Source organism: Glandiceps talaboti, chromosome 5, assembly GCF_964340395.1.
Source record: "Glandiceps talaboti chromosome 5, keGlaTala1.1, whole genome shotgun sequence".
Classification (NCBI taxonomy): Eukaryota; Metazoa; Hemichordata; class Enteropneusta; family Spengelidae; genus Glandiceps; species Glandiceps talaboti.
The window spans coordinates 26,401,458-26,411,948 of NC_135553.1; the positions used below are offsets into that span (position 1 = coordinate 26,401,458).

Sequence of the window (10,491 nt, forward strand, 5' to 3'; positions counted from 1 at the left end):
CATTTGACATTTGAAATATTCATTTAGTATAAGTTTGATTGGTATTAAAGTGTATTGATCAGTATTGGAAAAGTAAAGTAGATTAACTGAATAGTGATTTAGAATATTTTGTGTGTATTACTAATATGTAATTATTCAGTTTATATTTATACACTGTGACTGTCATCCTGATAGACTAATCAAAAACTACTGAAACTAGCACAGATAAAAATCAAATTTACTGAGCAAAAAATGTCTTCTTAGAGCATTCTATTGCAATGTAGTGTACTTTAAAGATACGAGAACAAAATAATCACAATCTTTAAAAAAAAAAAATAGTCATCAGTACATGCTTAATCATGATATTTTAAATCTATAACATTTTTACATATAGATATTGAAAACCAAAGAAAACCATAATTTGCAAATCATTAAATTAAATGTACTCATAAATATACCACAGATGTGATACCATATAAATTCTGATGGCAATTAAGATAAAATATATTTTAATCTATGGATGTACAAATATATCTATCATGCTAATAGATCTTTTATCACTGTCACAGGAGAGGTACTACATGTTTTGCACCAACTTCTTCAGTCATCGCCCACCCTACTCACTGCATCATATCAATCCCCAACCTCCTAACAGTGTTGTATTATGTTATGTGTACATGTAAAAAGAAAAAAAATTAGATACATGTGAACATACTGTTAATCTAGAAATCTAAATATGATATTCATTATTGTATAAAGGAATATATGGCAAATCAGAAAATAATGGCAACATCCAAGTACCGGATATACAAATGTAATGGAAGTGCTACTGGTACTGGATATATTATCAGGACACATACCTCTGTAGTTGTTAACTTATGGCGGATACACTTATCATCATGATCAATCATTGATATGAGAACAGATTGTCTAGCAGATATTGAACAGGAAATATCCACATATACAAGGTTGCTTCAGGAAAAAACTGACATATACATGTACATGCAAGTTTGATATCCTGTTTTCTTTTTCAGCCATTTCATTATTTCTTAATAAAAAGATGAAAAAAGTCTCATACACATACACACATACTATAAAGACTCACACACATACACTGTCACATACATTTTTGGTACACAACTAAAAAAAATCATGGCAACATTCAAGTACTGTGTGCATACATACTGGCACACAGGCACTGCTGCAGACACACACACACACTCACTCACACACAACAATACATTATTGTACGTACATCAGACATACTTGCACACACATACATAATGTACATGTATACACACTTACACATACATATACAGACATATGAACACACATTTGTTTTACTTCAGATCTGATGTGATTGAAATGACAATCAGAAAACATGAGGGACCTGTTGCATTGTAAAATACACTGATCACGTAATACAGGTCTCCATAAATCATTGTTGAGGTCCAGGTCATGTATGATTTATCTCTCCCATTATTATATTACATGTAACACATCCCAACTGTCTGTATTTAGCTGGTTTAAAATATATTGACTATCAGTTACATGTATTTAACTACATTTTGTAATATTGTATTCTCCACAGATAAAAAAATTAAATGGGTAGCTAATTTGCATAAATATTAACATACTAATTTGCATATATAAAGTAAGTATAGTGTAAAACATTGATATAATTTCTGCCATATATTTTAGTTTTGTAAAATCCATATACATGTATGTGTCTATAGATATTTACCGGTACCTGTAAACATATTCAGCTGATGATGATTTGATATTAAATAATAGTTTTGTTGTTGTTGTATGTATGTTTTGCAGTTATTGTTTTTGTTGTTTTGGCAGTTACATGTATGGCTAAATTGTATAACTGACATGTAGTATAAGTCAATGTCAATACAAATGTAATTGCATATTTACAATGTACAGTATATCATGACTGTAAACACAATGACTGTAATATTGGTCAATGTCAATAATTGCATATTTACAATGTACAGTACTAGTATATCATGACTGTAAACACAATGACTAATATTGGTCAATGTCAATAATTGCATATTTACAATGTACAGTATATCATGACTGTAAACACAATGACTGTAATATTAGTCAATGTCAATAATTGCATATTTACAATGTACAGTATATCATGACTGTAAACACAATGACTAATATTGGTCAATGTCAATAATTGCATATTTACAATGTACAGTATATCATGACTGTAAACACAATGACTGTAATATTAGTCAATGTCAATAATTGCATATTTACAATGTACAGTATATCATGACTGTAAACACAATGACTAATATTGGTCAATGTCAATAATTGCATATTTACAATGTACAGTATATCATGACTGTAAACGCAATGACTGTTATGAAACCGGAAGCACATAGAAATGAATTTTAATGTTTGTTTTTATCAATAACACAACATAGTTGGTTGTAAGCCAAGTATTTGTTCAAGTTGTATATAAATTTCAGTTCTTACTAAGTTACATAGTTACAACATTGTACATAAATACTGTCCTATATATATACACATGTATGTTTACAGTTTTGGAACCGCTGATTTACATAATGTACATTTAAATGGCCTGGGTGTCATATCATTTTGTGGTTTCTGTTTATTGTCTGATAGAGCTATTGAAAAAGTTGATCTTGAACAAAAAACAACACTCAAGTAGTACCTCATCAATCGGTATGGCTTTATTGATTATGAACATGTAACTACATGTGTATTAATGCAAGAACCTGGTATTGAATCATACTGTATAATACAATTGTCATCCTTCCTAGGATATATAATTGTGTCAAACTTACCATGTACTGGTACACTTCTGTAACAGCCTACGTGTAATAGATCTTGATATGAGTGTGGAGGGATAGCATACATGTATAATCTAATGGTTGGTCAATTACCAAAGATTAGACCACCACTAGTATTATGATCCTGTATGATTTGTATGGCGTGATATATCCGGTATTTGATGTCAAGCTTTAATAGTTGATCTTTTAAATACTTTATAAATACATTTGTAGAATCATTAATTTATAGTAAATTTTGTTGCTCGATGTCTGTCACTGTCAGTGTCCGGCATATGTGCCAGTGTCCATTCAATGGAACAAATGTTTCAAATGTCAAGTGGTAAATTAAAAGGCAGCTGACAAGGGAAACACTACTAGTACTAGAAAACTAATTTGAAAAAAAAACCCATCAACAATAATAACTACTACAGATGACAAGGGATGGATCAAATCATGTCCCTTGTCTATGAAGATAACTGCCAAAGTTGTTAATTATAAGTTAGTATCCTGTACATATTAACCTGTATAGTACAATGTACAATGTACATTCTATCAGAGGACAATAATTTGCCACATCTCGTCCCTTTTGTGAGCTTTACCTGTGAGTGAAGTCATAGCTTGCCTTGTGAATGTAAATCAACAGGTTGTCTTTCAGAAGGTAAGCTAAATGGTAGTCAAATAGAGTGACATCATAATCATTCAAACAGGCTCTTGTACTTCAACAGATTCTGTCAAACGTTTCATACAGCCTACATGTACCTGTACAGGTCAGTGTATAGAATTCATGCTAACTACATGACATTTCGGGCTACTACTTCTAACTTCAACTGAAAGAAATGAAATGGTGTGTCATCAGCATTGATTGGACTACTACCGGTGCTGTAATCATGGAAGTACCACTTCACCCATGGTGATACTTCCATGCTGCATAGTTCTATTTATATATTGACATCAGGAAGTCTTTTGTTATACTATGGTCATAATTCCATTAACAGTATTCATACAATTTATGGATTGTGTACATTTGTAATAATTCACTGAAATTGAAAGAGTGGTTCTTTCATGTACAGTTTCATTGTACCTCATTGCCAGTTTTATACAGCCGTAAAAGTGTCTAAATCCTTAAGAATAATGGTATGAAACAGGGTATGAAGTAGCATTTGGGAAATAAAACTGTGATCTTTGACCCCAGGATAGTTACTGTTATTGTCAATAACCTTTGTTAACATTTGTATATACATCATGTCTGGAATGGGATCCAATAGTAACACATTTGGTTCTAGACTAAGTAGTCATGTACATAGTTTGTGTAGAGACAGTCATTTGTTGATCAATGTAACTATGACATGTACCTGTATTTTACAGTATAGACCAGGTTTTCAGTCCAAGGTTCTCACAATGTCACATCAGTGAAGACATAAGAATTACACATGATTATTTTTTTGTTCTGGACCAACTTTTTCCTTAACTTTGCCAGACAACTACCTTTAACACCTAAATTTGAATTCTCATCTAAAGTGCAGGGTATTTAACACTAATGAAATCCCACTGTGTATAGACATTTATTTTTATAATTCAATTATATTGACAGTATAGTAATATGATTTGAAGCAATGAAAGGGTACTAGATATAATTCTTTGCAACCTGAATTATGAATATCCATAAATACAAGTACATGTACATTGTATAGAAACTACTGTAACAGAATAAGACAGCTGGGAATTTAGACTGCATGGGTGTTAACTGCTGGGCTTGTCATATTCCTCTTTAAAAGTACACTCTAAAACAGGACAGTTCTAATTGAAGACATTCAACTACAGGGAATTTCATTTCTACATTATAATGTAGAATATGAGACAATATGGATACCCTAGAATATACTGGTAAATAACACTTAATAATACATTTTTAGCACAACTGAACTGAGGTTTAGTAGTGCTATAGGGATCACCCAGTGTCTGTCTGTGTGTGTGTGTAAACAACTTAAAGTCAAAAACCGCTGAACCGATTGCCATGATATTTGGTGGGTCCATTACCTTGGGTGTCTAGTTGGGAAATTGTTCAAATCAAAATGATCGCATCACAGGTGTATGATTTTGGTCAAAAAATGTGATTTTTGGTCAAAAAACTTAAACTACTGGGCAGATTGGTACGACATAAGGAAGTGTCTTGAAATGGTTATGATTGATTTGAATCAAAAAGCAAAATAAAAATTGTTTATTAGCCTGTAAACTGAAATTAATAGTATTTGTAGGCAATCTTTAAGAATTATACTCATGGTAGATATTTAACTATGTGTACTAAATCATGTACAAGTTAAAATTAATACCTGTATAGATACTTGAGATACTGATACCCCACCTCAGTACGCTATGAGCTGAATAGCCCCAGCTCAGTATGTCACATATGCTATGAGCTGAATTGTCCTGCTCAGTACTGTTATTAGGTGGTATGATTAAATCAAGTGTTCTTTAAATAATTGACTTATTATGTAACCACATGACAACAGTGAAATCATGTCATTTGCATGATTTGGTATTTGATAAATGGTTAACTTGTATGTAAAAGGTTAATAACTTCACTACACAAATCATTTGTTGACAATTGACATAAAAACATTTGAAAAGTGACTATTGAAAAATACAGCCTTACAGGGATAATAGCCATTACAAAAGTTAAATTAACAACAATAAGGATATGGTTGACTTTCTATTGTGAAGGAATATGACAACATTGAAATAGTACAATGTACATGTGTACTTAACTTTAATAACAAAGTAAATCTTGGCAAATCAATATCATCTATTAATTGCGTACCGGTATATTGAAATATGACAACAAATTTGTTATTATCTACTGTGAATTTGGCATGAAAATAACAAAAAATGTACAAACAATATTTTGTACTCAATTCACAAATTAATATAAAATAACATTTTAGTGGATGTACATGTACAGTGTGTGTATATGCAGTATGATAGATATGCATACTACTCGCACAAACACAATTTGTGTTCATGGTTTGATCTATTTTTAACTTGTTATGTAATCAAACATGGATTCTTAAAAGGGATTATAATGTAACATGTACATTGTATGTAAAGGTGAAAATTGTAGTGGAAAAATGATGCAAAGTAAAACCAATGTAATACCTTGAGATATATGTCCATGTATATTGTATTGTGTGGTTTGACTTGTATGTGTGTACATAATTTAGTGATATACATGTACCAGTAATGTTATGCTATTAATTTTTTTTTACCATAATTGAAAATCTTCCATTTACAAAATCAACAAACATATAGTATATCAAAATACATTGCAAAGAAAGTAACTTAATACAATTTTATTATGAAAATAAAAATATAAAAATTATAAGTTTGTGCTGTATAAAAAAGTGATATAAATTGTACATATATGGATATATTCTATATTTGTCTTTCTCATAATTCTCTTTACAAATATAGATGTCAATGTAAATTTAATATGTATAACTTGAAATACCAGTAAATTTGTCTCATATCTTACGTTCTCTCCTATCTGTCAGTTTTGGCAAAATTCAATAATTTCCTATACATTTGCAATCTCATTTGACTGCAAGGCCATGTCATTAGAAGTATATTGTTACACTGAAATTAAATAAATATTGCATTTTAAATTTAATGTTTTATTATTTTTTGGTTATTCATACAGAGCCAAACAGAATGTAGGAAAAATGAAAGTACTGTCAGGTTTTAAAGGCTGCAAATACAGTATGGCTATGGTAAGTATAATTATATTAATTTAACTCTATCATTTTGGGGGTAAAATTCATTTCAGGATCTCAGAAACCTGCATACTATCTTCAGAATCTCCCCACCCCCATCCCCCCATCTTTCGTAAACACCGTGAAATTAACACCTGCAACAGAAGGTAATTAGCCAGTAATGTACACATAATGAACTCACCTACAGATGTACAAATGTACAAGTTTGAGTCTCCACATATGATATGATAAATGTTTGGCAGGAACATAAAGAGAGGTATTAAAACCAACAAAATGAAATGGCTTTGCTGTCATTTGCAAGAAATCATGGCATGAATCTAGTTTTTGATGATGGAATGTTGATAACCATGTACAGTCTGTATATATGGTGACGGACATCTACCCTTTGCAACCTGTTCTCAGTTGTTACATGTGCCCTCTAATGGTAGCCAAATTTTGTTGTGGTGGGTCAAAATGATAACAACTGGCATTTTGTGTGAGTCACCACATAGTAAGAGATAGGGGAACACTACATTTTGGTGTGTCACTAGAAATTGTGTGCATCAGTGGCATGTCAAATTGGCTTAGAGAGGGCTCTAAACACTATTAATGTGTATGTAGACCAAACAAATATAAATAACAAGCTAGACAAAGAAAGAGACATAGAAACAGCCACAAAGATTGGAAATATCATTGAAATATAACATTGATTAAATAAAATAGGTAAAAACAACATAAATGATATCTGGAATAGCATATTTACATCTCTGTTTTGTTCATCTTTTTATTAGAGTTGGAAACGCACCAAAGAAAGATGGAATGACTTAATGATAAGATTAGAAGTATGGAGGAGTTCATTCAAAGAAGTTGAGGGTAAGTACAATACTTACATTTCATTAGCCTACCTGTAGATTTGAATCACTATCACTACTACACTATTCCACTATCATAACTGTAGCCTACCTGTAGACTTGAACCACTATCACCACTACACTATTCCGCTATCCTAACTGTATAGCGTACCTGTAGACTTGAAGGACTAACACTACTACACTATTCCGCTATCCTAACTGTATAGCCTACCTGTAGATTTGAACCACTATCACTACTACACTATTACCTGTAGACTTGAACCACTGTCACTACTGCACTATTCCGCTATCCTTAACTATAGCCTACCTGTTGAACCAGTCTATCGCTACTACACTATTCTGCTATCCTAACTATAGCCTACCTGTAGACTTGAACCACTGTCACTACTGCACTATTCCGCTGTCCTAACTGATTTTTTCAATTTTCACTATTAGAACATGGTTATGATTTTGTTCACATACAGAAACGCACAGACACACACACGCACAGACACATACACACACGTCACACATACATACATACATACATACATACTGTATTACAGAAAGAAAGAAAGAAAGAGACAAACCATAAAATAGAAAGTGTAGATGTGTACATTTCTGTATAATTTACATATATTGATAGAGCATGTCAAATTCACAGCATAAAGTGTGCTGTGCTTTATATTGTATACAAAATTTGTGTTTTGTTTGTAAATTGTTACTTGTATAAGGTCAAATCTAACCAATTTTAACAGCAGTCACTATGTAAATTATGTTGTAGCATATTATACATGAGATTTCACTCTTTATTACTTTCATCACAAACTTTAGTAAAAAATTGAATGGAAATTAACAACTATGTGCTATATGTAAATTGATGTAATTGTACACATGTAATTCAATCTATTTTTCAGGTAAATTTGGAAGTGGTATAGTGACATATTTTGTGTTCTTGAAATGGGTGGTATTCCTCAACCTGTACATATTTCTACTCTGGTTCATATTTGTGGTTATACCCCAGGCTGTGTTTTCAAGATTAATTGATGTTGATCAAACAAGTAAGTACTACAATGTTTAATGGCCAAGGTTTCAATCCCAGGTTCTCATATTGGTGTTATCTAATGAGTAGAGACATAAGGATTACATAGGAGTGTTCTTTTGTTCTGGGCAACTTTTTCTATACCTCTGTCATATAACTGTTTTCACTTCTAAGTTTTAATCCTTATCTGAATGTGAAAACATTGCTGTACCTTTGTTGTCATCACCCCCCCCCCACCACACACACACACACACACACACACACACACACATACACATACATATGTACACATACATACACACACACACCTGTCTTGAAAGATCCAGTCATTGTTTGGGCTTGTGTAGTGGTGGGTAGCAAGTGGTTACATAAATGGACAATGCCTGGATCTTTCAGACTACCCCACATCCCCACTGTGTGTAGTAGACTTACTGAAGCTTGAAGAATACTGATACATAACATACAATTTTGCAGAATGAACACCTGGTATTTAGGCATAATATATAAATAATTTGAGGACAAAATTTAGTATGTATACATGTAGATTATACTCATATATATTGAGGAAACCATTGTTATGCCATCAACTGTACTTACAATGCCTGAAGATGCATTTGTGAATGCATGAGCCAAAAATTTTATGTAAGTAAACTTGAAGTTTAAAATATAATGTCACAGTAAGATCAAAGTATCGTATATAAGCCTTGTGGAGTTTTGAAACTGTAACAATGTTAAAACTTCTCTGTACTTGTTGTGCATCCAGTCTATAGTGTAGGAGTACTTTATGTCAGGAAGTACTGGCAGTACAGTGGTACTGTATGATAAATATACACATTTGTGAATTTTTTGGAGGAACAGATAGATGGACAGACAGACATAGACAAACAGACTGATGGACAATGTTTCAACAAATAACAAACTTTGACAAATATGACAATAATATCTCGCCTTTGAACCTAGTACTTGACAACTTTTCTAAAACCAAATTTGAAAAGTTTAATAATACATGTATCCTGTATTCATATAGATAACAGCAGTTATCAACAGATTGCATGTCAATTCAAACCAAATAATGCCTATTCAAGGCCCACAGCTGTGTACAAATGTACTTTGGAGATTTAAAAATAAATAATTTCAGGATAATGACTTTTCATAGCTGTTTATGAAGGTTTGAAATATGAATATCATATTGTTAGATACAATTGCAACTACTATGGATTCATGAAAAAGAAGCTATACTATGGTACAATGATTACTGTGATATTTAGAAACATTAATTTTAATATGAAAAGGAAATAAATACAGGTGGCAGTTGTGTGTAATAAATACTTTGTTTGGTTTTTGGTATCTTTAATCATGACACAGTTACTGGTAACAATTCTTGAAATGACTTGGCACAGGCTTGCACAAACTTTGGATGATTCTGTCAGCTGCCACATTGGACTGAGTGTAATCAAGTAGATGTCAGCAATATAACCCTGTTTCTGTTACTCTGTCTGTGTGTGTGTGTGTGAGTGAGTGTGTGTGTGTGTGTGTGTGTGTGTGTGTGTGTGTGTGTGTGAGTGTTTGTGTATGTGTGGGTGGGTAAGTGTGTGCATGCTGTGAAGTCCTTTTTATGCAGACACACATATAAACACAACTACACAATTCTACAGAAGTAAGTCTGAGCTGCCTCAGGATTATAAAGGTGGATAAAAGTATACACAAAGAATCTCTGACTTGTGTTTTGTGAATATATCAGTAACCAAACAATTATGTCAGTATGTAATTTTATAGCATCCACAAATTCCTGACAAGAGTATTGTACAGTGGGTAGACATGATTCAGTGTGTAGTTGTAAGTATGATTCAATATGAAATAAGATCAATCACCAAAAATTTAAAAGTTCCAGACTTTACCCCTTTAAACTACATATAACTCATTCTCATCAAATGATACATACATACATACCTATGTACGTACATATGTACGTACGCACACACACACACACACACACACACACACACACACACACACACACACACACACACACACACACACATACATACATGTAA

The 10,491-nt window shown here is 32.2% G+C and overlaps 1 protein-coding gene across 1 annotated transcript in view; it reads left to right on the top strand.

Moving 5' to 3' along the window:
• LOC144435045 (transmembrane channel-like protein 7) overlaps positions 1-10,491 on the top strand; it is a 38,380-nt gene that overhangs the window by 11,024 nt on the left and 16,865 nt on the right. Inside the window, exons 3-5 of the mRNA XM_078123587.1 lie at positions 6,493-6,562; positions 7,336-7,417; positions 8,313-8,456. Coding sequence (XP_077979713.1) covers positions 6,493-6,562; positions 7,336-7,417; positions 8,313-8,456 — 296 coding nt within the window. The remainder of the gene's footprint in view (positions 1-6,492; positions 6,563-7,335; positions 7,418-8,312; positions 8,457-10,491) is intronic.